Source organism: Onychomys torridus, unplaced genomic scaffold, assembly GCF_903995425.1.
Source record: "Onychomys torridus unplaced genomic scaffold, mOncTor1.1, whole genome shotgun sequence".
Classification (NCBI taxonomy): Eukaryota; Metazoa; Chordata; class Mammalia; order Rodentia; family Cricetidae; genus Onychomys; species Onychomys torridus.
The window spans coordinates 1257657-1284921 of record NW_023412870.1 but is presented as its reverse complement, the minus strand read 5'-3'; the positions used below and the strand labels follow the sequence as shown (position 1 = coordinate 1284921).

At 43.5% G+C, this 27265-nt stretch overlaps 2 protein-coding genes and 1 pseudogene across 2 annotated transcripts; 1 reads left to right on the top strand and 2 right to left on the bottom strand.

Annotated features, from left to right (window-relative positions):
- Nucleotides 1-982: 982 nt before the first annotated feature.
- Nucleotides 983-3450, bottom strand: LOC118575937 (patr class I histocompatibility antigen, A-126 alpha chain-like). The gene is made up of 5 exons (XM_036176288.1): nucleotides 3378-3450; nucleotides 2445-2708; nucleotides 1942-2217; nucleotides 1236-1511; nucleotides 983-1116 (listed from the first exon to the last, which is right to left on the bottom strand). The coding sequence occupies exons 1-5, from the start codon at nucleotides 3448-3450 to the stop codon at nucleotides 983-985; spliced, it is 1023 nt and encodes a 340-aa protein (XP_036032181.1).
- A 16201-nt stretch (nucleotides 3451-19651) lies between these two features.
- On the bottom strand, nucleotides 19652-23472 carry LOC118575936 (HLA class I histocompatibility antigen, alpha chain F-like). Its single transcript, XM_036176287.1, has 5 exons — nucleotides 22905-23472; nucleotides 22410-22685; nucleotides 21562-21837; nucleotides 21337-21444; nucleotides 19652-19966 (listed from the first exon to the last, which is right to left on the bottom strand). Exons 1-5 carry the CDS (start codon nucleotides 23470-23472, stop codon nucleotides 19881-19883), a joined length of 1314 nt encoding a protein of 437 aa, XP_036032180.1. The 3' UTR covers nucleotides 19652-19880.
- Nucleotides 23473-25349: 1877 nt separating this feature from the next.
- Nucleotides 25350-25699, top strand: LOC118575935 (annotated as a pseudogene).
- Nucleotides 25700-27265: the final 1566 nt, after the last annotated feature.

Below are 27265 nucleotides of genomic sequence, written 5' to 3'. Positions count from 1 at the left end.
ATTCTCTAAACTGGTTACTTACTTCTTGGCAGAAATAATGGAATCCATATTCTTACTTAAACACAGACATTTTTATATATGATATTGGGGCTTACTTGGTTTTGGGACAAGCCAAAGAATCAAGCTTGAGACATCATGCTAGAAACAGAACCCACAGTCTTATCAACACCAGGTTCCACACAAGATCCATGGGGCACAGGTACGACTGATTATACCACTGATGCCCGAGCACTGGTCTCTGTATCCTGGAGAGCTTTCCCTGCTGTTACTGAAAACTGTATGTGACAACGTCATCCTTCCCAAAATGTATTCTCTGCAGTTCCAGTTTTTCCTTACCACATTTTGCAGAGTTAAGGTCCAGCATGTGGTCCTTCAGCTTGTGGACCTGAAGACTCATGCTGTCCCCAACTGCAGGAATGTTTGGGAAAGTGATGGAGAGACCTGGGCTTTGCCCCTTTGCTAGACTGTGAGCGGGGTATTCCCTAATGTGCAGAGAGTTAAGTGCTGGGACTTGTGGCCAAAGGCTGAAAGTAAAATGAGGAAAGTCAGTTCCTGGAGACATTATCTGCACATAAACATATCATTCCCATCTATGGGAAGAAAAATGGCCAAGAGTACACAGTATTATGGGATCCTAGGAATACTCTGATGGCTAGACTTTAGGCAGGTTTCTAAGTTTGGCTACAGATGTACAGCAGGGTCAGGAAATAAGAGACTTGTGGGCAGGAAGAGGACCAAAATGCCCTCATGAAGCTGTCCCTTTAGCTGACATTTCTCTGATTCTTCACTGATAAGAGTCTCCAGAATCATCAATATGAACTTTCTGTCCTTTCTTCTCACACGTGCTTTACAAAAAGCTAGTGTGAGTACACATGGTCGCAGATTGCGTAAGATGCATGCACATGTGTGCCTTGTAGTAACAAAATATGAAATAGGCACATTTTAGCTAGGGATTGAAATTCCCCAGCAAGACAAAAAACCCTCAGAAAACAACCCCTTCCCTACCTCTGCTCTTCTTCCTCATCACAATGGCAGCCACGGTTCCAGTAACCACAACCCCAAGGAGAATCAGACCTGCAGTGATTCCCAAGATGGGGGTGGTGGGCTGAGGTGTCTCTAGGGAAGGAAGGAAGAGTGAAGGCCTGATGTCAGCTTTCAGCCCTGACCCTATTCAGGTCTTCAAACTTGATTCTAGTTTTTCTAGCAACAGATTCTATGCCTGTTCTCTTCCTTACCCCATTTCAGAGTGAGAGGCTTGGGCAGTCCCTCATGGACCACATGACATGTGTATCTCTGCTCCTCCCCGGAAGGCACCACCACAGCTGCCCACTTCTGGAAAGTTCCATCCCCTGAAGGTCTGGTCTCCACCAGCTCCATGTCCTGATTCAGGTCCTCCCCATCTCTCTGCCAGGTCAGGGTGATCTCCGAAGGGTAGAAGCCCAGAGCCCAGCACCTCAGGGTGGCATCCTCTTCATGTCTGGGGTGATGGGTCACATGTGCCTTTGGGGGATCTTAGAGGAAGAATTGGAAAGTTCACACATTTTGTGTTCTTACTAAGATAATGCAGTTGTACTCATGAGACCATCCTGGCAATGTGCAGGAGAACTTTCGGGTGGATGAGGAGTACACACGGGAACAGTAGCCCAGCTCCAGGCATCTGGAAATTTATTCCTTGGCAAATTCTAGAACGAGGTTATACCAGCCCAGGAGACTCCAGGTCTTCCACTGGCAAAAATGGACTTGGGATCCCCACTGGGTGGGGACTGAGAGACTCAGCATCACCAGAGTCAGGCTCCAAAACATTGGACACCCAGAAGCACTTCCCCTTCCCAATGACAGAGAGAGGCAATATTCCAGCTGATCCATTTTCCTCTCTCCTCGAGAGACTCGAACCCCCAGTCCAAGGGCAGTGTCCCAATGGCCCCTTTGGCCCCAATGTACCTGTGCGCAACAGTATATCCTTGCCCATCTTCAGTTGTCTGAGGAGGGTCTGCACGCACTCCACCTCAAGATAAGCCCCAAGGAACTCCGCCGGAATAGAATTCTTCCACTTTTGCAGGGTTATCTGAGGCTCTGAGTCAGCCACCCTCCACGTTTTCAGGTCCTCGTTCAGGGCTACATAATCCTGGCCATCATAGGCGTGCCGACTGTACCCTCGGAGGAAGCGCCGGTCCGGCCCGATGGCGCAGCCAGTCAAGCACTGTAAAGTATGAGAAACTGGCCCCACCCCCGCAGTTAGCTCTTTCCACCTTGCCCAGACCCATGGGATGGGATTTTGACCTAATCTGAACTACAGAAACGTAGTCACAGTCCTCAAATCCCGAGTTGAGGATCTCCATGTGTCCTACAACCTCAAGGCTAAATCTAGGTTCCAGGAACCCCGAGAAACTAGAGCGGGTACTGGGACCTGGATGGGCTGTGATCTCCGACTTAGGGTCACTCACCGTCCTGGCTCTGATTGTGTTCGTGGATTGCCACCTGTAGGAGCTCTCCGGCTTTATGTTTGTTGACTCCCAGTGTCTCTTGCTCCCAACGCTTTGGCGATATCTGCTCCATCCATGGAACCCGTGGCTCCATTCTCTGACTTTGAGCATCACCATCGAAGTGCACAAACTGTATGTCGTCCACGTAGCCAACAAAGATGTACTGGGGCTCCCGGAGGCCAGGCCGGGACACAACAATGTCCAAATACTGTAGTGAGTGTGAGCCTGGGGACAGTGTGCATGATAAGAACCCAAGCCTCCTCCCTTCTCCAGGGACCCTGTGCATAGAGGGAAGCAAGGTATGGGGATGGAGACCCTAGGGGCAGAGGCTGCCCAGCCATAGGAATGCCGAAGTGCGATCCTAATCAGTCTTATTAATTAAAAACCTGGAGTCAAGTCAGATATTAGGGTGCAAGTTGAAAGATCAGAGAATCAGAGCAGCTGCCACTAGAAACTTCTTACCAGTCCTCAGACTGATTGGGGGATTGGATATCCTGTCTCCACCCACCTTATATTCTGGCCTCCACCTCCTAGTGCTGGGATTAAAGGCATGACCACCACCCCAGCTCTGTGTTTTTTGTTTGTTTGTTTTTCTGACTGGTTCAATCTTGTGTAGCCCAGCGTGGCCTGAAACTCCTGATTTTCCTGCTTCCTCCTTCCAAGTGTTGGGATTAAAGGTGTGTGCCACCTCTGCCTGGCCTCTATAGTTGATTAGTGGCTACCTCTGCCCTCTGATCTCCAGGCAAGCTTTATTTATCAGAACACGAACAAAATATCACACAACAGTACTTCCCAAGTGCGGCACCTCCTCTGCCCACCCACCTCCTCTGCCCACCCAGGGGATCCTCACACTCCTCCCAGCAGAGGCCATTCCCTTCCAGATCCTGTACTCACGGGTTTGGGTCAGAGTTGGGGCCAGGGCAACCAGGAGCAGCAGGAGGGAGCCTCGGGGAGCTGGGGTTCCCATCCTTGGTGTTTCAGTGGCCTGGAGAAATTGGGTCCTTGTTCCTCTCTCTGGATTTTATAGCACTGCATGAGGGATGAGACCACGGTGACTCTGATTGGCTTTCTCCAGAATTTGGGCATACAATGGGAGAAAGAATGCTTGTTTAAGGCAGAAGAACCTGGCAGCTGGCACAGGAAGTGAGCTGGAGAAATGAAATCCAGGGCTGATGGAAATCCCCAACCCTGAAAGACAAAACCTGAGACCAAGGACCTTACCAACACCCCCTTCCTCCTGTACCTTGTACTTTTTATCAGTGTCTCCTTGGGTCCCATTTAGGAGCTGTGCCAGTCAGAAATTCTCAGTGTTTTAGTTTTAGGATCTCTATATGGCTTTACAAAATAGATCCTCAGTGGGATTTTATGTAGGTGACATCGATCAGCATTTACCACTGTAAAAACGTAAAATATAGACCATGTGATGGTTTGAATAAGAATGGCCTCCATAGGCTCATATATTTGCTTCATCATCAAGAAATAGCACTACTTGAGAAGGATTAGAGGGCATGGCCTTGTTGGAGTAGATGTGGCCTTGTTGAAGGATATGTGTCACTGATAATGAGCTTTGGTGTTTCAAAAGACCAAACCAGGCCTAATGGCTAATGGCTCTCTCTTCCTGTTGCCTGTGTATCCAGATGTAGGATTCTCAGCTACCTCTCCACCACATCTGCTGGCATGCAGCCATGCTTCCTGCTATGATGATAATGGACTAAGTCTCTGAAACCGTAAACCATCCCCAATTAAATGCTTTCCTTTATAAGAGTTGCAGTGGTCATGGTGTCTCTTCAAGGCAAGAGAACACACACTAAGACAGGCTGGGTGTGGTGGTCCAGGACTGTACCCACAATTCTTGGGAGTCAGAGACAAGAAGCTTGTCACAGTTCCAAGCCAGTCTGTAGTACACCCTGTCTCAAAAAAGGGGGGGCCAGGAGATGACTCAGCAGTTAAAGGCAATTGTTGCCAAATAGTAATACCTGAGTTGGATCCTAAGAACTCACATAAAAGAAGTAGAGAATGGATTCCTGCAAAGTTGTCCTCTGACCTCGCATGTACACTCTGGTGCAGGGAATCATGAAGTTGGCCTGGTCTAGCTGCCTCGAGAGGCATGCATCATAGGTTTTTCAGGTTTGAGTCCATGGCTCCGGAGGCACAATGTGCCTTTCCATTCCCAAGGTACTCCCTCAGGCAGTGAAGCATTCAGGCCAATCTCTGTTCCTCTGTATGTTCCCTTAGAAGTCAAAAAAGCATGGAAGGTTGACAGGACATTTGGTCTTGGGCATTAATCTTGTATACAGCTTGCAATCTTCATTGTATCCTGGCATATACCACTGTACTGATCCTAGCAGTTGACACTGTATTCTGTTCCTGATAATGATATTAAAAGTCTAATTGCTCTCAAAAACTATCACAGCCTCAGTCTTGCTGTGACTCCTCCAACCCAAGGTTAATTCCCGGAGCAGGCTTATCAAGTAACCTTGGCCCAGTAAGTAGGTGAGGGTGCTTACACTGGCTTACACTGGCATACTTGGACAGGTACACACACACACACACACACACACACACATACACACACACACACACAATGTAAAAAAAGAAGAAAAAGAAACCACAAAAAGGAAAACAGAACAGAGCACACAGTGCTAGGGATATAGTTCAGTTGGTAGAGTGCCTACCTACCTTGTCCTAAGCCCTTGGTTCAATCCCCAGCACCACACAAAGCCAAATATGATGACACATATCAATAATTTTCTCACAGGATGTGATTCCCAAAGTATTGGATGTTTAAGAATATCATCTGTTCCAAGCTGGGTGATAGTGGTGCACACCTTTAATCCCAGCACCCAGGAAGCAAAGGCCAGCAGATCTCTGAGATCGAGGCCAGCCTAGTCTACAGAGTGAGTTCCAGGACAGCCAGGGCTACACAGAGAAACCCTGTCTTGAAAAAAACAAAGAAAGGAATATCATTGGTCCCACAGAAAATTGGGGGCTAGCCTAGGATACAGGGAACCTGTGTCAAACAAAACAAACTCCAAATTTGCAAAACTCAAAACAACAAAAAGCTAAAGTAGTTTTCCACTTTTTAAGATTTTTTTCCTTGTGTGTATTCGTTGTATATATGTGTTACCTGAGGATACTTTCATTCCAGCAGATAGTGTAGCTGGAACACATTCCCCACCACCTTCCCCTTTCTCCACCTTTTTGTAATTCTCCTTTGTTCCCTTTCGTTTTCATTTCATATATACATTGTGATTTTATCTATCTATATAGAATCTAGAGATCACAAATGATAGAAAAGATGAAAATTTATCTTTCTGAAACTAGCTTAAATTCACTTAATATAATTGTCTTCATTTGACTGTTTTCTTGCAAGCTACATAACTTTGTTATTCTCTGTGTCTGAAAAAGTCCCTTTGTGTATATATTTATATATCACATTTTCTTTATATCTTCTAATTTGGACACTTGTGTTGGTTTCATAACTTAGCTATTGTGAATAATGCTGCAATAAATATTAGTGTGAAAGTCTCACTGTGGTATGTTGACTTGGGGCCTTTCAGATAAATATCCAAGAGTGATGTAACTGGGTTCTATGGTATATGCATCTTTAGTTTAGTTTATTTTTGTTTCCTTTTTTGAGACAGTCTCTGTAGTCAGGCTGGCCTCAAACGTAAGACAACCTTGAGATTCTGATCCTTCTGTCACCATGTCCCCAAGTGCTGAGATTATACCCAACTGAATTACTGTTTTATGCTGTGCTGGGTATAGATCCTGTGGCTTTCTGAATGCTAGGCAAGACTCCTCCAAACAAACTACATCCTCAGCCTGGTTTACATGTCTATCAGAACTATATATGCTCTCTTTATCCACATCCTAGCCAGTATCTCATATATTTTATTTAATGTGTGTGTGTGTGTGTGTGTGTGTGTGTGTGTGTGTGTGTGTGTGAGAGAGAGAGAGAGAGAGAGAGAGAGAGAGAGAGAGAGAGAGAGAACCTTAGGTATCAGTCCTTACTTTTCACCTTGTTATAGTGTTATAGACAGGGTTTCTTTTTGTTCTTAGATGCATAGGCTAGCTGGGCATTTAACTTTCAGGTAATTTTCCTGCCTCCACCTCCCATCTCCCTGTAGGAGTGCTAGCATTGTGGGTGCTCTAGATTCTAGAGGTTTTTTAACAAATGTAGTAAGGGATTGTGATAGAAGTTAGTTTAGTGGGAAAATTAATATAGGTAAAAGGTAAAACAGGGGCCTCAGAGGATGGAAAATTGGAACAAGGAAGTGTCAACAGCTAGGACTTATGAGTTTTTCTTGAGAAGCCTTATAGACTGTGGTTTAGGTTAATGATTAAGAAAAACAGTTGAGTCCCAGGAACCAGGCTTGAGTCCTTTCAATCTTTAATGTTGGGAGATGTATTCACGGGTTTTGGTGTGCATTGTAGGTAAAACAGAGCTTTAAATAATGACATTATGTAACTAGAAAACAAATAATTGGATGGTTAGTTAAGGTAATTGGACAGAACTTTAAATATGAAAAGTGAAACTAATAGCCTGTTTTTCTGGCAATTATAAAAACTACTCCCTATGTAAACAGTTATGGCTGAAAGGCTCCTGATTCATGAGAAGTCTAAAGGATAAATGTTTAAATGAGTATGAGTTTCTCAGAAAATCTGTAAAGATGTGGTTAAGAAATGTATTGGGGTTGACTTGTTCCAGAAAAATATTTTGTTTTAAAGATTTATTTATTTATTTATTATGTATACAATGTTCTGCCTGCATGTACACCTGCAGGCCAGAAGAGGGCACCAGATCTCATTACAGGTAGTTGTGAGCCACCATGTGGTTGCTGGGAATTGAACTCAGGACCTCTGGAAGAACAAGCAGTGCTCTTAACCACAGAGCCATCCCTCCAGCCCAGAAAAAATATTTTTTTTAAGATTTATTTATTTATTTTGTATATAGCATGTATGACTGCAGGCCAGAAGAGGGCACCAGATCTCATCACAGATGGTTGTGAGCCACCATGTGGTTGCTGGGAATTGAACTCAGGACTTCTGGAAGAGCAGTCAGTGCTCTTAACCGCTGAGCCATCTCTCCAGCCCCCAGAAAAATATTTTTACACTGGTTACATACATAGTTAACTGTACAACTTTTGGTTATGGGAAAAATCCTCTTTGTAATGAACTTGGTGTGGGGAATATTAAAAGGGTGTTTGAAAAACAAAGAAGGAGATGATAGAAAGAAGATAGAGAGACCTTGAAAAGGTGTGTGTGTGTGTGTGTGTGTGTGTGTGTGTGTGTGTGTGTGTGTGTTTCCCTTTTTGGCTGGCCCCAAAGAATTATGTTTCTCTCCCTCAGATAGAAGTCAATTGTGTGACTAGTCCACCTACTCCATGGCTCCCTTTCAATTCCTGAGCTGCTGAGGACTGGCCCTTACAAGCAGCAGTTACATGAGGTCCAATTTCTCAGTTTTAGGCAGTATTTCCTAGGCAACTGGAGTTCTGCTCAGAAATTTCTGAGCCAGGCCTTGTGGTACACACCTTTAATTCCAGCACTCAGGAGGCAGAGGCAGGTAGATCTGAGTTCTCAGCCAACCTGGTCTACAGAGTGAGTTCCAGGACAGCCAGGGCTACATAGAGAAACCCTGTCTCAAAAAAAAGTCTTGCCTTTTCCTTTCTTTCTTTCTTTCTTTCTTTCTTTCTTTCTTTCTTTCTTTCTTCCTTCCTTCCTTCCTTCCTTCCTTCCTTCCCTCCCCTCTCTCTCTCCCTCTCTCCCTCCCTCCCTCCCTCCCTCCCTTCCTCCCTTCCTTCCTTCCTTTGTCCTTGCATATCTGTATTTTCCCTCTAACAGTTTCAGTTTAGGATCTTACATTAAAGTATTTGATCTGTTTGATTCATTTACAGTTGCTTTTTATACTCAGAGTGTGATCTAGTTTCATCCTTCTACATGTAGATAGCCAGTTTTCTTGGCACTATCTGTTGAAGAGCCTGTCTTTTCTCCAGGAGAGGTTTTTGGCATCTTTGTCCAAAAGCAACTGACTGTAGCAGTATAGGTTTAATTATTGACGACGACGACGATGATGATGGTGATGATGATGATGATGATGATGATGATGACGATGATGATGATGATGATGATGTACATACGTGATGTATGTAGATGCACATGGTGCAATTGTGAAAGTCAGAGGATAACTTCATGGAGTCACTTTTCTCCTTTTACCTTTACATGAGTTCTGTGGGTTGAACTCTTGTCTCCAGGTTTGATTGATAAAGGTACTTACCTTTACCCACTGAGCCACCTGACCAGTACAAGACAGCTAGTTCTGTCCAACAGTTATTTTCCTTGAGACCAGCATCTTAGAATGTAGCAGAATTCACTGCATGTATTTCATATACCACCAAAGATACTGCAATGATGTGCGCTCAAGGGGTTTAATGGGGAAATTCCACTGAGTCTATTTGAAGGTCGAAGAAATTTATTCAGGATTTAACTCACAACAAGAGTAATTGAGTTGGTTGCGGAATCCAGGAGGGGTGTGGTGCAGTCCAATGCGGTTCTCCTCTGCCTTGATTCTCAGCACCAACATCCAAGACCACAAGGTAGTGAAGGGCGAGCTCACACTCCTCGAAGGTCTTAAAGGGTCCCCGTCTGGGCCACGGCCGGGGGGATGGGGCAGGTACCTAGCAGTGACATGCTGCCTCACTAGGGTTGGTGCTTCAGGGTAAAGCACAGACAACCACCCCTACAGGGGTTGATTTAATGAAGTCAACTTTTATTGCTCAAAGAGGCACACATTTGTAATCTCAGCTCTTGGGAGGTGGAGGCAGGAAGATCAGGAGTTCAAGTCCAGTTTCAACTACATATGAAGTATGAGGCCAGCCTAGCTACAATGAGACTATCTCAGATGAAGAAACACACACAGAAAATACATTTTTAATTTGAAACTGCTTTTTTTTATCTTGCTACTAATTAGTGGAGAGTGTGTGTGACTAGTAACTGCTACTATAATTCATTTCCACAGCTTAACTCATGTCAAGATACCAACAGATTCACTCTGAAGCCCAGCACAATAACATGGCAAGCAAATTCTAGAAATATAAAGATAGTTTGACATAATATATCCCATGAAAAGTGTCTTAGTGACTTCAAGAGGTCCGTGGAACACGCTTCAACTACTGTTGTTCTGAGTCAGGTATGGCACTAGTCACTATGCCCAGCATTCAGGAGCCTGGAGCTGCGGGATTGCTGTGAGTTGAGAACAACCCAGCATGTACACAAGCTTCTGTGCCCCTTTCTAGGGGATGGGGGTGGGAAGAACACAGAATGTTTGTGAACAGTAAACTATTTTTAGAGGAACTCCGAGCTTGGAGAACTACAGTTGACATGGGACAAAGTCTCTTGGACTCACAGGATGGATCCACTTGAAAATTATTTTCTTTGGAACAATGAATAGGATTTAAGTAGATGACAAAAGTCTGTCTATGATGCTGACAGGCTTTCTGACATATAAGACAGTTCAGCTGAATTCAAGACCAGTTTGGTCTTGTGTAGAGAGGGAGGGAAAAATCAATGAGTGATCCATGAAGGAAGAACTTTAGGTGAGTACTTAAAAGTTTCATCTCTTTCTCACGAGAGAGGCTTAAAATAAAAACAATATGTGAAGGAAGTAGATAGAAGTAGGTTCCTGATCCATGATCCTGGAAAACGTCTGTCTACTTCAGGTGTGCCGTCTCTGGTGTTTGGGAACTGGCCCTGGCACTCTTTAAAGTCACCTATAGGGATGGCTCTACAATTGTCCTGCTTTAGTTTGCCTTGAGATATGTCAATCTAGATTTTCTCTGTCTAAACATAAACCAGAGAGAAATAGCAAGTAACAGAATGTAAAAGAAAGATGTGAAGAGGCTGTGCTGTGAACCAGGGCACATTGTTGTGAGGATATACAAAGAACTATGGCAGTTAAATTTCATGTAAGTCAAATTTTATTTCTGGATCCAATCTGCTTCTTCCTTTATTGACTAGATTGGGCTTACAGGAGAGGAAGTGGAAACAGAGATCCTGTTGAAAGGGGGAATTTACCGCAGGTCCCTTCTGCAACTTTCCTCTAAAGGGAAAGGTCTGGTCTTTTCCAGGGCCATAGCTGTGGGTTCTGTGGTCAGTAGCAATCCAGCCTCACATGAGTGTAAAGCCCAGGCTTCCTGTAAGACATCACTCTCTTCAGAGGGTTTTACATCTAGACAGACTTTCATATAGGGGAGGAAGACTGGGGAGATGGCTCAGTGGGTACAGTAAATGCTGCACAATATGAGGACTTTAGAATCACAGTATCTACATAAATTCCAGGCATGACAGTGTATGTTTGTAATTCCAGGACAACTGAGCTAAATATAACACTGAAAATTTAAAATTTAGAATTGCTGTAAACTGACAGGAAGAAAAACAGTCATGTTGGTAATTGAGAGAGTTGTCTGAACTGGAGAAGTAGGTTTGGGAATTGGTATTCAATGATACTTGAAGCCTTGGAGATGAGTGACATCATAAAGTGAATGATTAGCTGTTGAAAAGAAAGGGAACAAGGACTGAATGCTGCTGGTTCAGTGTTCAGTCCACTCATCAGAGCACAAACCTGAAGTAGAACACACAGCTCTGGGACTGTGTCTAGAAGGCCCATAGACCCGAGTCCCCTGGACATCTCAACACGATCCGAGAGCTGTGGTGCAGAGCCTGAGTTCTCTGAATTGATAACAAAGCTGGTATAGAAGCTGATGGCGTCACACAGATGCCAGTATGTAGACACAGAGCCCCCCAGGCAGTCATCCTCACTATGGCCTCGTTCCTGAGGTCTATGTGATAGCTCATGCCTCCACACCCATAGGAATGGGGCAAAAGGTCCATCTAGGTTTCTGTATTACTTTTCTCATTATTATGACAAAAATGCCTGACAGGTGCAACTTAAAAGATTTTTTTTTTTTTGTTTTGATTCATGATTTGAGACGGTACCATCCACCATGACAGAGAAAGCATGGTTGAGTTCAGAACAGCTGGAACATGTGGCTGGGACATGTTGTATCTCAGAGGATAATGAAGCAGAGAGTGTAGTTAGAGTTTTCCTGCCTGGCCCAGTCAGGACAAATCTCTCTTACCCGCCAGTCCCACAGTCACTCAGACCCAACCAAGAAAGCATATAGAATCTTACATTGTTTACAAACTGTATGGCCGTGGCAGGCTTCTTGTTATCTACTTCTTCTATCTTAAATTAACCCATTTCTGTTAGTCTATACTTTGCCACATGGCTTGTGGCTTACCAGTGTCTTTACATGTTGCTTTTCATGGCGGCAGCTGGCGGTGTCTCCCCCCAGCCTTCTACTTCCCAGAATCCTCTTCTCTCTTGTCCTGCCTATACTTCCTGCCTGGCCACTGGCCAATCAGAACTTTATTTACACAGAGCGATATCCACAGCAAGAGAGTGGGGATGTCGCTTCTCATCTGGCTTTCTCCTTTTTCCCAGCTCAAAGGATGGTGCCATCTACACTCAGGGAGGGTCTTCCCAACTCAATTAATCCTCACAAGAAAGACCCTCACAGACACCCAGAACTGTATCTCCTAAGGTGTTCTAAATCTATTCACGCTGACAGGAGTAACAATCACAGCTCCATAGTGGGTTCAAAAGCCAGCATGGGGGAAGAAGGAGCTGGGCATAGGGGTGCACACCTTTAATCCCAGCACTCAGGAGGCAGAGACAGGAGGATCTCTGTGAGTTAGAGGCCAACCTGGTCTACAGAGTGAATCCTAGGGTAGTCAGAGGTACACAATAAGACCCTATCTTGGAAAAAATAATAATAATAAAAAAAAAGGGGCAGGGAGCAAGTCTTGGCCTCCATGATGTGTAATCTAAATTATGGATCTAGAAAGAGGCCTGAATATTTTTGAACAAGATTGGAGGCCACTGATGTTAATAGTAAGTACAGCAAATATAATGGGGAAAGGTTCTATATGGGTATATATGGTTTTTTTAAGTTATTTATTTGTTGGTTTGTTTGTTTTTGCCTGAGAAAGAAAGGGGGGGAAATATCATTAGTCCTGAGTTATGATGTTGAGGGAAACATGCTGTTTTCTCTTCCATTGGGCTAAGCTTCAGATGAAAGATACTGCAAGCAATTTACACAAGGAAATTACCTCAATGGTTGCTCTCTGAAAATTCTCTAGACTGATTTCTCCTTAATGCAAATGACGTGATGGGGAAGAGGAATCTCAGTTTATCAAGGAAAAGTAAATGTATAATTGTATATAAAGTGCCACAAGATGATGGGAGAATTTGTCATAGGCCTTGTTGACAGTGACCTACTGACATACAGATGCTGAGTCTTATAGAGTTACAAGGAATCAGTAAATCATGAAGAACATCAGAGTGAATGTAGATTCTAGAGTAAGTAAGAGGCTTTGCCAATTAGGGTGGTGTGGTGGTTTGAATAAAAATGGCCTCCATAGAGGCCCATAGGGAGTATGTGGCCTATTAGGAGGTGTGGCCTTGTTGGAGTAGATGTGGCCTTGCTGGAAGTGCTTCACTGTGGGGGCAGCTTTTGAGGTCCCAGACACTCAAGGAAGGCCTAGTGGCTCAGTCTTTTCCTGTTGCCTGTGGATCAGAATATAGAACTCTCAGCTCACATCTGCCTACATCCCACCATGCTTTTTGTCATGAAGATATTGGACTAAACCTCTGGAACTGTAAGCCAGTACCCAATTAAATGTTTTCTTTTAGAAGAGTTGCCGTGGTCATGGTGTCTCTTCATAGCAATAGAAACCCTAATTGAGGCAGGTGACGGCTGATACCACTGCACTGGAGCATTGGAGCATGCCTGCCTTAAGAGGGTCCAATCAGCATGAAACATTCACTGGATGGATCTGGGAGGCAAAGGGCTGCTTGACTTCTGAAGCCTAGAGCTTGGTGAAATTTCTATGAGATAGCATTCTCCTTAGAAAGTTTGGAATCTAGATGGAGTTCCATGAAGGAAAGAAAGTAGGAAATATGGGATTGAAGAGATGGCTCCATAGGTAAGAGTGCATGCTGCTTTTACAGAAGGCCAGAGTTCTGTTCTTAGCCCCTACATTGGGTGCCTCATATCCACATGGAACCCATTTCCAGGGATCCAACTCCTCTGGACTCCAAGGACACCTGTACTCATGTTCATATATTCACACAAAGAATAACATATGACTAAAACTAAAAATGAAACAAAACCTTTTTTTCTAAAGAATAAAGTAGGAAGTTTAAGGTTTGGTCTGGGGTTATTGAACAGAAGCACTTCTTTATTACATTACACAGTGACATTAAACAGATTTGCTTGTGATTCAGAAACTGAAAAGGCATGGTGGATATTAAGTGGGCCTGATGAAGGGAGTGGTTTTTTAAACTGCCTTAGCGATCCTGGAACTCACTATGTAGACATGCAGACCTGCCTCTGACTCCTGAGTTAAAGGCATGGGCCACCACACTACATGAAACAGGATTGTTCTTAAACTCTGAGCCATCCCACCAGTCCAACTTGGGCACTTTTACTGTTTAAAGCTGAGCATCTTTTCTTTCCCTTCAGGTGAAAAGAAAAAAAAATTGCAATGGAGAATGGCAATTCCAAGTAAAACCCTGTGAGTTCTGCTGAATCTCCCACTGAAGGGCACGGGCTGGAATTCATCATTAGGAGAGAATTTTATTTGAAAAGTGTCTTCTTAAACTGAAAGGATAGCTATTAAACATCACAATTAAACATGCCGAAGGAGAAGCCAAGTTGTCATAAAACATCCATTTAAACCATGCAGACTTCTGAATTCCAACCTTTGCTGACCTTCTATGCCCTTCTCTAAATTTTTTATTAAACAAGGGAAAGTACACATGTTTATTTTAGTAAATGCTAACTGTTCATATTCACATAGAGACAGTGTAATTTTTGAGCCCACTATGCAGAAAGTAGGAAAAAAGCTACATTTCCATGCAGTATTTTACAGGGGCAGAGCAACCCTCTAGCATCCAGCATAGTGAAGGGAGTTGATGGATTTCTTTACCCCCACAGAGCACAGTGGTGGTATTGATTCCACAGTCTGGGACAAGAAGGAATAAAGATGAACTTAGAACAGAAAGGTGAAGATTCTTTTCCCATTGTATTTTGCTCAAGGTATTTTCATAAAAATAAATTGATGATCTGGAGACATGGCTCAGAGATTAAGAGCACTGGCTACACTTCCAAAGTTCCTAAGTTCAATCACACGATGGCTTACAACCATCTGTAATGAGATCTGGTGCTCTCTTCTGGCTTGCAGGCATACATGCAGACAGAACTCTATATAAATAATAAATAAATAAATACAAATAAGTTTTAAAAAATAAGTTGAAAACCCAAGGTGTTAAAAAAAGGAATCTCAAAAACAGGCAAGTGAACACAAGAGGAACATGGGAGAAATAACTACAAACTCACTCCCAGGGACTGTTGTTTACTATGGGGCTAGGAATTTGGTGATGTGTTTATCTTGCAAACATGACATCTGGAGTTTAATTTCCCAGAGCCCAGGCTATGGTGTCACAGCTTGTAATCCAAGGATTGTAGAGACAGACACAGGAGGATTCCTCAGACTCATGGTCAGCCAAACTAGTCCAATTGGTGAACTTCCTGCTATTTAGAAACTCTGTCTTAAAAACAAGTAGAGTTTTTTTTTGTTGTTGTTGTTTGTTTGTTTTTAATGGAGAATTAGTGTGTTCATTTCCCACCATTCTCCAAATCAACTATAAATTTAACTGATGGCTCTGGGGCAGTTTCACACCTGATAATGCTAAAAATAAGAACCATGTAAAAATACAAGAACATATGGACTCACTGTTGAACTCTACATCTAAAGATGAACTAACATCAGTGTATCTCAAATCACTTCATAAAATAGAAAGGGAAACAATACTACCAAAAGCATTTTATAAGACCACCATAATCCTGATATCAAAACTGGGTAAAGACACAAAACAGACAAATACAGGCCAATTTCTTTGGTGAACAGGGATGTGAACATTTCCAATACAATACTTGCAAACAAAAGTCAACAGCACATTAAAATGTCATATACCATAACCAAATTGACATCATTCCAGGGATGATACAAGGATGGCTCAACATATTCGGTCAATAAATGTGATATGGCACATAGATGCAAGGACAGAAATCACAGGGTCACCTCAAGGTACACAGAGAAGGTCTTTGACAAAGTTCGCCATCTTTTGTGATAAACTGAAACCCTGAAGAAACTAGGAATAAAAGTAATGTATTCCAACATAATAAATGCTCTATATAAGAAAATTCTATCCAGCATTATACTAAATGGGGGGAACAACATTTCCTCTAAAATTAAGATGAGACAAAGGGTGTTTATTTTCTCCATTCTTATTTAATGTAGTTATTGATGTCTTAAGAGCAATAAAGCAAGAGAAAGAAAGAAAATGGAAACAAGACATAAAGCAAGAAGTTAAATGATCTTTATTTGTAAGTGGTATGATCCTATGTTTGATATCAAACATAATTTCAGCAAAGTAGTGTTGGGAACCAAAAATTGGATGGCTGCGCCTTGGCTTTTCTTGCTTGGATGATCTGGCATAACTGCACCCATTGACTTGCAAAACAATCATTCCCGGAAGAACTACAAAATGTACCTTTAGATTAACTTCCTGAAGTATGTTTGATTGATCAGTTGTTCAAGCATTGGACCAAAGAGACCTCTCCCTAACCCTTTTCTAATTGATTGATCGGTTGCTCAAGCACTGGACCAAAGAGACCTCATCCTAACCCTTTTCTAACAATTTTCCATCTCCCTCCCTTCCCCTTATATCCACCAGTATATAAGCTTGCTTCACTTTGCAATAAACGAGACCTTGACGCAACTCAGACTGACTCTGTCTTTCTTTATGCGCCTGGTCTCCTTCCTCTCTTGCCCCCATTGGTCTTTCAGGTGGTGCCTCCTCGGGTCCAACCTAATAACCTGGCCTGCAGGACGGGTCAAAGTAGCAGGATATAAAGCCCATATAAGAGTCAGCAGCTTCTCAATATAACAACAACTAACATGGTGATAAATATCAGGAAAACAGTCCCACACATAATTGCTTCAAAAACAAAATTAAACAAGGATATAGATAAGGAGATTAAAGACATCTAACATAAAGCTCTAAAACACCAAAGAAGGCTGGGCATGATGACTTACATCCGCAACCCTACACTCAGCAGGCAGAAGGAGGAGGATTGCTTCAACTTTGGAGCTAACCTGGTTTACAAGGTTAGACCCTGTCTCAAAAACCAAAACTAACCGAACAAACAAACAAAAAAGAAATAGAAGACACTAGAAGATATAGAAATGTGCCTATGCTCATGAATAGGCAAAATTAATAATGCAAATATGGCTATATTCCTGAAATAAATCTAGAAATTAAGTGCAATTCCCAATGAAATTCCAATTCCTAAAGAACTAGAAAAAATTCTAAATGTATATGAAAGCAGAAAAATCCCTTAATAATCAATAGTTCTTAGCAAGAAGACCAATACTCTATTACAGAGAAATGGTTTTAAAAAAAAGAAGTAAAACTGTAGTACAGGCACAGAAATAGACACAGACCAATGGAACAGAATAGAGGACTCAGATACTATCTCTAGCTACAGTTTTAGAACCATCCACATTCCAGAACCAGGTGCTCCCTTTTCCCTGACCCAGCCTTCAAGGACTCAGCACTAGCTTCCCTGTCATCACAATGGGACAAATTTCCACGGCACCACGGTCCCAAATGCTCATGCTCCGTACCCCCATAAGGTCGGAGCCATCATCCCTTCCTCTCTTCCTCCTCCTCCCTCCCTGCTCTCTCTCACATACCCACTCACAGGCAGACTTTTTGGCTCCTCCCCAGTAAATCTCTTGTGTGAGGTCTATTGCATGGTATGCTTTTTGTGGCATTTTTTTGGCCCTCCAATACGACAAAAACCCTTACATATAGTTATTTTATTTTCAGCCTTAATGCCTAAAACATACATTGGTGAAAAAAAAAAAAAAAAAAACCCATTCAACAAATGTTGTTGGGAAAACTTGATATCCCCATGTAGAAGAACAAACTTACTACTGTATCTCTCATCCTGTAGAAAAATAATCTCAAACACCTTAAATGTAATAAGAAAATCTAAATTCTGCTAGAGAAAAACCCTTTTGATATATGCATAGACCAGGTCTTTTGAGAAAGGATTAAGGGCTCAAGAAATAATAGCAAGAGTTGACAAATTGTATTGCATGACATTGAAAAGCGTCTTCCCAGTAAAGAAACAATTAGAGAGTGAAAAGACAGTCTGAGGAAAGGGAGAAAATCTTTACCAGCTATAATCTGAAAGAGGATTAATGTCTACAATATATAAATAATTCAAAGACAACAAAACCAGAGCCAGGTGTTGTGGTGCACACCTGGAAGCCCAGGAACTGGGAAGAAGACACAGGAGACTACAAGTTCATCTCCACAGACTGTGTTTCACAAACAAACGATCATCCTGGTTGAGAACTGGATGAATTTGTGGGAAGTAAGCAAGACAATGGAGGAAGCAATTGGAAGTTCATTTAGTAGTTTAGGGAAGGGACAGAGGCTGCTTTTCCTTAAGGTGTGAACAGGGAAAGCAGTGCAAAGAAACAGAATTTTAAATTCTTTTAAAGCATGGAAATTACAATATTTCCTACTGGATTAAATTAGGACTACAAAATGAAGTAAAGATGATACAGAAAATTTAAGACTGTACAAATAGCAGAATAGATTTGCTGTTTGCAGACAGGGAACTTCACACAAAGCAACCAGATTGACAGGGGATAGATAAGCCTGGGCTAGAGAAATTCATTTGGGAGGTGGTCTTAAATGGCATTTAAAATCTTGGAAGTGAATAAAATCATCAAAGAAATGTAGACATAATTCTGAACAGTTTTATTAAATAAGAAACACAGAGCCAAATGAAGAGTTAAAAGCCCAGAGATCAAGCAGCAGCCAAGAGCTGAGACCAAGACCACCTTCTTACCCCTCGCTGTTGCTGTCCCTGTCATCCTTCCCTTGAGAAAAGAGACCTACTTCCTGTGTGTCTGCATTTTTATTAACTTTCTGTTCAGCCTTCTCATTGGTTGTAAACCCTACCACATGACCTCCTCATCACTGCCTGGCTATACAGACCTCCAGGTCTCTATGGTTGGTATTGAGATTAAAGGCGTGTGTCTTAGGCTGGCTGTGTGCTTGAACACACAGAGATTCTGTCTGTCATGTGATTGGGATTAAGGGCGTGTGCTACCACTGCCAGACTTCTGCTAAATGGCTTGCTATTAGCTCTGACCCCCAGGCAACTTTATTTATTAACATACAAATAAAATCACATTTCAGCACAAATAAAATATCACCATAAAGGATTGATTATTGTAGACGAGAAAGAGAACAAGACTGGTCCTGGGCCCTCCTGTGCTCAGTGATCTCATTAGAGAACACACCTTGAACACAGACTGTGCAGCTCTGGGAATGTGTCTAGAAGGCTGGTAGACCAAGGAATCCCAGACTTTCCTGTGCACAGGAATCCTCTAGACATCTCAGTAAGATTCAGAAAAAGTCAGGCTTGATGATACAGGCTTTTAATCCCAGCACTCTGGGCAGAGACAGATACCTCCTCTGTAGGATCTCTCTGAGTTCCTGGCCAGCATGGTCTACATGTACAGCAAGTTCCCAGGCCAGTCAAGGCTACATAGTGAGACTATTTCAACAAACAAACAAAATGAAACAAAACCCCACAAACAAAAACAAAACAAAAGACTTGGGAAATCTGTGAAGACACAAAAATCTCTGTATTTGTAACAAAGTGGCTGCCTAGGCAGCTGTTATTCAGATCATGGAGCTGCAAAGAATGTAGACAAGGAACTCCTGGGCCTCCTAGCTCCTTGAGCCTCACTTATGGCACGTTACATAAATAACCCCTGCTGCCAGGAATGATGGCTCATATATGTAATTCTAACACTCTAGGATGGAGAAAGAGGATTGCAGGTATTTCAAAGCCCATACAGATTTTTATTAATAACATTTTTAATTGTGTGACAAAACATCCAGCAGAAGCAACTTAAAGGAAGAAAGATTTATTCTGATTCATGATTTAAGAAGGTTCAGTCAATCTCAGCATAAGGTGCGATGGAGTAAATGGCAACAGAGGCATGTGGCTGGGATTCCTCAAACTTTAGTAGATCAGGAAGCAGCTTGGAAGTATCCTCACATCTGGCTTTCTCTTGTTCTTCATTTTATCCTTGGGCCCCAGGGTTGGTCTTCCATCCTTAATTAATCTCTGAAAACAGTCTTATAGATGTGACCAGAATTGAATCTCCTAGGAGATTCTAAATCCACTCAAGTTGATAATAAAGATTAACCATCACAGCTACATAATGAGTTCCCAAGCCAGCCTGGGATACAGTGTGAGATGCTGTTAACAGAGAAACAGAAAAAGGAAGTGTGAGTACTGGGCTACATACTGAGCAGTCTAAATGAGGGATCTGGAAAGAGTCCTGAGAATTTTGGAACATGATTTATGGCCACTGATGTTAGTGGTGAGAACAGCATCCATAATGGAAAAGGGTGTTATGTGGGCATTCCATTTTGGGGAGGGGTTGAGAAAGAAAGGGGAGAATATACATTATCAGTCCTGAGTTGTCATGTTAGCAGATTTGTATTGTCTTCTCTCCCGTGAGGTGTAGCTTCAGATAGAAAATACAGTAAGCAATTACATGGAGTCTCTGACTGGCTGCTATCTGAAAATTCCCTAGGCTGATTTTTTTACTTTTACATATAAATAATGGAATCCTGATTCTTATCACTTAAAAACAAAGGAATTTAATATGTGATATTGGAAGGTTGGTGATTATTTTGTTTTGGAAAAAGCCATGAACTAAATCTGAGGCTTCATACTGGGAACAGAACTGACAAGCCCCTCAGCATCACCTCCCACACGGATCCACTGAGCACGGGAATCACTGACATCTTGGAGTTGGTCTCTGTGGGACTGCTTTCCTGCCACTCATGGGAACTGGATGTGCCAATGTCACCACAGCCAAATTCATTTATGCAGTTACAGCTTTTCCTTATCTCCATGTGCTGAGTCAAGGTGCAGCATGTGGTCATTCAGCTGGTGCAGCTGAGGACTACCATGTGGTGCCCAGCTGCAGCAATGTTAGGGAAGTGACAGAGGGACTTGCTCTCTGTGTCCTTCCTGTACACTTACTAGGTGTTCCTTTATGTGTAAGGAGAGTTCAAGAGCTGGGACAGGATGGTAAAAGGCAGAAATACAATGATGAAACTGGAAAAGTTACCTGAGTAACTACAATGGAGGACACAAAAAGACTGCCAGAGATCCAGGATAATGGTGCTTTAGAGTACCCACAGAGCCCTGGACTGGTCTACAGAGTAGGTTCCAGGAAACCCAGTGCTATATAAAGATACCTTGTCTTTGAAAGAAAGAAAAAGAAAGAAAGAAAGAAAGAGAGAGAGAGACAGAGACAGAGAGAGAGAGAGAGAGAGGAAGGAAGGAAGGAAGGAAAGAAGGAAGGAAGGAAGGAAGAAAGAAATAAAGAAAGAGGAAGAAAGACAGACAGAAAGAAAGGATGGAAGGAAGGAAGGAAGGAAGGAAGGAAGGAAGAATTAAATCAACTGAGTACACTGAGTCCCAGGTTAGGTAAACATTCACACATAGGTGTGTCTCATAGGAACAAAACAGGACATGAGCACATCTAGGGCTAGTACATTCCATCTAGGGCTTCAACTCTATGGAAAACCCTCAGACACCAATCCCTTCCCTACCTGAACTTTTCTTCCTCATCATCACCATGGCAGCCACAGCTCCAGTGACCACTATTCCAAGGAGAACCACACCAACAGTCATTCTTATTGTAGACCAAGGAGGAGGCTCTGGGAAGAGAGAGTAGAGTTGAGGGGCCCTCACGCCCAGCTCAGCACTGATCCTACTCAGGGTCTCCAGAACCTGTTTTCCCTGACAACAGACTCTGTGCTCACACCCCTCCTTACCCCATCTCAGGGTGAGGGGCTCAGGCAGCCCCTCATGGTGCACATGACATGTGTATCTCTGCTCCTCCCCAGAAGGTACTACCACAGCTGCCCACTTCTGGAAGGTTCCATCTCCTGCAGGCCTGGTGTCCACCAGCTCCATGTCCTGGGTCTGGTCTTCCCCATCCTTCTCCCAAGTCAGGGTTATCTCAGCTGGGTAGAATCTGAGAGCCCAGCACCTCAAGATGACATCACCTTCAGGTCTAGGGTGATGGGTTATATGTGCCTCTGGAGGGTCTGAGGAGAGGATTTGGAAAAATTCTTTTTCTGGGGACTTAAGCTGTATTCATGTGCGAGTCCTGGCAATGCACAGGAGAATCAAGATGTGGGTGGGGACTGGGTGTGTGTGTGGGGGGGGTGTTAAAATACCACATACGTTTTCTACACTCAGGCACTAGTATAATCTATTTCTTAGAAAAGAAAGATTCCCAAGTTACCCACCAAGAATACAGGATTTCTGGTCCTGACTTGGGTGGAGGGATGTGAGACTCACTTGAGTTAGATCTCCAAAGACATTGGATGTCAGCCTCTGAGAGGCCATGGTTCACAGGGAACTGCAGACTGAACGGGGTTGCTGTTGGTTATTTTCGGGGATCTTCTTTCCTGTCATCCTGAGAAACCCTAGACTGTCCTGAGAGAAGGGCAAGTACTGGGAGAGTCACTCTCTGATGTTGGGTCAGGAGCACTCCTCTCCCTCCCTATATAAGAGAGAGCTACAGTATTTCAACTGGTCCCATTTTCCTCCCTCCTTGGAGACATGCACGCTATTCCGAGTGCAGAAGGAGGAATTACTTCTCAGCCCCGCTTACCTGAGCGCTGCAGAGTCTCCTTCCCTATCTCCAGGTGCTGGAGTAGCCAAACAACACACCCACGCTCCAAGAACATCCTCATGCGCTCTGCTATATTTTTTTCCTCCCACTGTCGCTGGGTGATCTGAGCCGTCTTGTCTGCCGCAGTCCAAGTTCTCAGGTCCTCGTTCAGGCTGATGTAATCAAGGCCATCAAAAGCATGTCTATAGTGCCCACGAAGGAAGCGTCTGTCTGGACCCATGTCGCAACCAATGAAACACTGGAAGGTATGAGAGCCTGCCGCCACCCCCAAAGTCAGCCAGATCTCAGGGCCAGCCCACCCACAGAATTTCCACCAAAACTGAACCAGAAACCCAGTCTTAGTCTGATGCTTTCTCGGGCCCAGGGTCTCTACGGGCCCAGGGTCTCTGCGGGCCCAACAGCTTCGGACCGAACCTAGGACCTGGGACCCAGGGCGACTCAGGCCAGTACACAGGTTACATAGGGGTCACTCACCGTCATCACTCTGGTTATAGATCCGGATTGCAAATCGCAGGTTTTCTCTGGCCCGGTGTGAGTAACTCTCCAGACCCTTTCTCACCCACTCCCAATAATCGAGTCCTATCTGCTTCGCCCATGGCACGCGTGGCTCCATCTTAGTAGACTCGCCACTTTCGAAGCGCAAGATTTGCGTGTCGTCTACATAGCCAACGATGAAGACTTGGAGATCTTGGAGAGTTGTTAGAGATGCGGTCGTCGTCACGGAATAGCTCAGAGAGTGTGACCCTGGGGGCGGCAAGAGATGAGAGCCAGGTCCTCTTCCCGGAACCCTGGCAGTTACGCTAGGCAGGAGGAGATCAGGGCGCAGGGCTTGGAATGCGGGTGGAGGAGGAAGTAGGAGATTCTGGGTGGGTGATGAGAAAGGGCTTTGGGATGCTGCCCAGGCCTGGCGCCCCAGCTCCACCCGGCAGAGGCCATTCCTTCCTGATCCACACTCACCAGCGCCACTATGGGTCTTGGTCTGGGTCAGAACCAAGAGTACTGAGAGCAGCAGGAGGGTGGGGCATGGCGCTGCAGAACCCATCACTGGTGTCCAGGAAAACTGAAGGGACTGAGGCCTTGTTCCTCTTTGTGGAGTTTACAGCGTCGTGGTTTGTGGGGAGAGACCACAGTGACTGTGAGTGGCTTTCTCCAAAATTCCTACGTGCAGTGGGAGTGAGAACATGTGTCCAGATGGTCAGAAGGGACAGCTGACTTGGGCTGAAGGCTGCAGAAAGAAGGAATTCCAGGGCGATGAGGGAATTCCCAACCTTTGGCTTCCCTACCTCAAACACCTTGAAGGCAAAACCTCAGACCAGGCACTCACGGAAACTGCTTCCTCCTGTAATTGGAGCTCTCTGAGTCCTGTCAGAGCTGTGTTGAGATTCTGAATTTTGTGGTTTCAGGATCTCGTATTTGTGCTTATACATTATACATTATTAAGTACTTCAAAGTTACCCTGTTAAAGGTTGCTCATAGTGGCAGACATCTGTAATCCCAGCAGTTAGGCAGCTTCGCTGAGGCAAGAGGTTTGACATGAGTTTAAGGCCAGCTTTCCCTACATGACACTGACAGAAAAAAAAGTGTGTGTGTGTGTGTGTGTGTGTGTGTGTGTGTGTGTGAATTTGTGCAAATGCCACGTGTGTGAGGACATTATAGAGGTCAGAAGAGGAAGTCAAATTCTCTAAAACTGGAATTGCAGGTGTTTGTGAGCGGGATGCTATAAACTGAACTGGAGTCAGCTACAAGATCAGTAAACACTCTTAAGCACGGAAAACATCTCTTCAGTTCATTCATTCTTTGACTATAAATAAGACTTTTAAGAAGTGAGACTGCCCTTACATTCTGCAAGTAAGTGGTAGTGGTGAAGAATGTAATAACTCCTAATTAGTTTTTCACAGCCTTGTTTAGACTAAGGTGTCAACAGATTAACTCAGTGTCGAGCACACTACAGTAAATACAGCAAGTATATTTGAGAGGCATAAAAGTATTTTTGATGTTATACATCTCAAGAAAGTATGTAAGTAATTTCATGGGTTCCATTCACCTTCAAAAGCTATTGGTTTTTGTTGGTCTTGGAGGCACATGACTTATTTCCACCATTCAAGAGGCTAAGTCATGGGGGTGGGGAGAAGCCTTCCAGGATTTGAGGAGTGGCCTGAACTCTATACTTTGTGTGTGTGAGAGAGGGAAAGAATGCAGAGTGTCAGGGAATAGTAAATTATATTTAGAGGAAGTCAGTGCACTTGGAGAACATGTAATTGTCTGTTGGGACCAGAGAACAGATGAGTTTAAAAATTATTTTGTTTTGGAGCATTGGATGGGACTAAAGTAGATGATGATGGTTGAAAGGGTATGGGCAGCACTGGTGTCTGGCCCTGGATACTGTAGCAGCTGAAGAGTCACCAGCCATGGTACCTTTTAGAGATTTATTAGGAAAAGGAGAGAGGAGAGAGAGAGAGAGAGAGAGAGAGAGAGAGCAGAGAGCGAGCGAGCTTGGGAGTGCATGTCCAGTTTCTTGGCTGGGATTTAGTCGCCTGCCGATGACATAATAAGGTACCAGATGAGACCCCTTACATTGGTATGTGGCAAAAGTCTGCCCAGGATTCTGACAGTCTTCTTGCCATAAGAGACTCCTGATAGAACAGAGGGAGAGGACCAGAGGTAGTTATTTTCTCCTTTGGTGATTTTGGAACTTAGGCAGGTTAGGAGAGAGAAGAGTAAATGTAAAATAACCAGCATGAGGCTGCAGAGCTGCACAGCCTTGGGTACAGTCATCATTGGCATCTGGTTACCAGCTCTCTGTCACCCTCTGAATGGCAGGCTGGCATTAGGCCTGGGTGAGTCAAGCATGTCTGCTGGCACTTTGTGTTGCAGAGAGAACTGGGAAGGGGAAGACATGGCAAGGGATAGGCCCAGGAAAAGGAAGAAATGGAGCAGCCACTGTAAAATGGACAGAAGATTGACCACCCTTTTGGAATAAGTGATGGCTACCAACCTACAGGAAATAAGAGAAGAGGATAGACTCATAGAATTGCTCTTAACTTCCTATAGGCTGAACCCAACAGGCAGATTAATGATGAGATTGGTAGAGATGGAGAGGCTATGGATGATAAGATGGAAAAGATAAGAAGAATCAAGAGAAAACTTAGGGAGCTATAGTCAAGAAACGGTATGTCCTTAGGGAGGAGCTCTCTAATCAACATGCTCATCATGATGAATTTTGGCTTATGCCTTGGCTTCTACAATTGTCCATGAGACTCATACAGTGATTCAGACTGTCTTCTTCTTCCTTGCATTTTCCTGACATGCCTTTACTGATCTGTTTGTGGTGAGCCTTGTGTTATTTCCATGGGTCTTGTGTTGCCATCTTCTAATTGGCGATTGCCATCTCACTCTGTAAGTTTCTGTGAACAGTACACTTTTGCCCATTTGCATAGAAAAAAAAAAGTAAATAAAGCAATTGGAAAGCAAAACAACCAAACAACAACAACAAAAACAGTATAAGCTAAGCATGGTGGTACATGCCTTTAATCCCAGTACTCTGAAGACTGGGGCAGGCAGATCACCATGAGTTTAAGTACATAGTGAGCTCCAAAACAACCAGAACTACAGAGAGAGAGACACACACATTCTCAAAAGCAAGACAAACAAACAAATCGGCATGTCAGAGTTCCATATGTTGAGTGATAGTCCCTGGACTCTTGTTACTTCCCCATCTAAAATTTCCCTGCAAGTTTCACACAGAAGTTGGTAGCTGAGAAAAGAAAAATCAGACCAACAACCAAATGGCAATAAATCTTCAAACAGAGAAAAGGATAAATTAGAATAAAACTAAGTAATTAGAAAAGAATAAATCTAAGCACATTCCCCCAAAACCCATTAAAGCAACTATTCCTAAAATAATTTAGTCACAAATGGTTCAGCCTCATTTTTCTGATGAATATATATCTTGTGTTTTAAGAACTGCAGACCAAAGCTCAGTATGGTGACAGAGACCTGAAATCCCAGCATTTGAAAAGTGAGGCCAGCCTGGCTGGGGTGTGTGTGTGTGTGTTGGAGATTGCAAGGAGGGGAACCAATGAATGACCCAAAAAGGGAAAAGGACAAGAAAAGTGTTTTAAAGTTTTTCTTTTGGGCTGTAGTGGCAGCACATGCCATTAATCCCATCACTCAAGAGGCTGAGGCAGGTGGATCTTGAGTTTGAGGCCAGCCTGGTCTAGTATGATCTAGGCTGCCAAGCTGCCTACTGTAGTCAGAGCATTCAGCAGGACTAATCACTGAGAGAGGAAAGGAAAGAGTTAACTCCCAAACTGCCTGCAGCCATGGACATCAGTTTGCAAGGGCTAAGGCTGTTTGATTACCAACAAAGCAAGCTTCCTTGACAGGCTGACAGCTTCTGCTGAGCTAGCCAAGCCACTTAGGCTAATTGGAAATTGAAAGATGATCCCCCACTCTTACTTTATCCCAGCAGTAGGGATGTGTTTCTTCAGCTGTCTTCTCCTATTCCTACTCTAAATATCCTGGAGCTCCAGGTCTGAGAGAAACCTGCACTTTTACAATTGTTAACCACAAAATGATACTATAAAATGTTTATTACACTTGGAGATATAAAATATAATGCACAATTCCTTTATTTTCTGGACTCCCCGATAGTTTAACTTGATAACCCCTTTATAGCCCTTCATAGACTATCTCCTTAGTAGATAACAGAGCAGCTGGATATTCTTTTACATCTGTAGCTGAACACTAATTAGGAAGCTGATAGATTTGTTACACATGTGTTATCAGAACATTCTGCTTTTTATCATTTACTTTAGAAATGAAATGTAAATTTC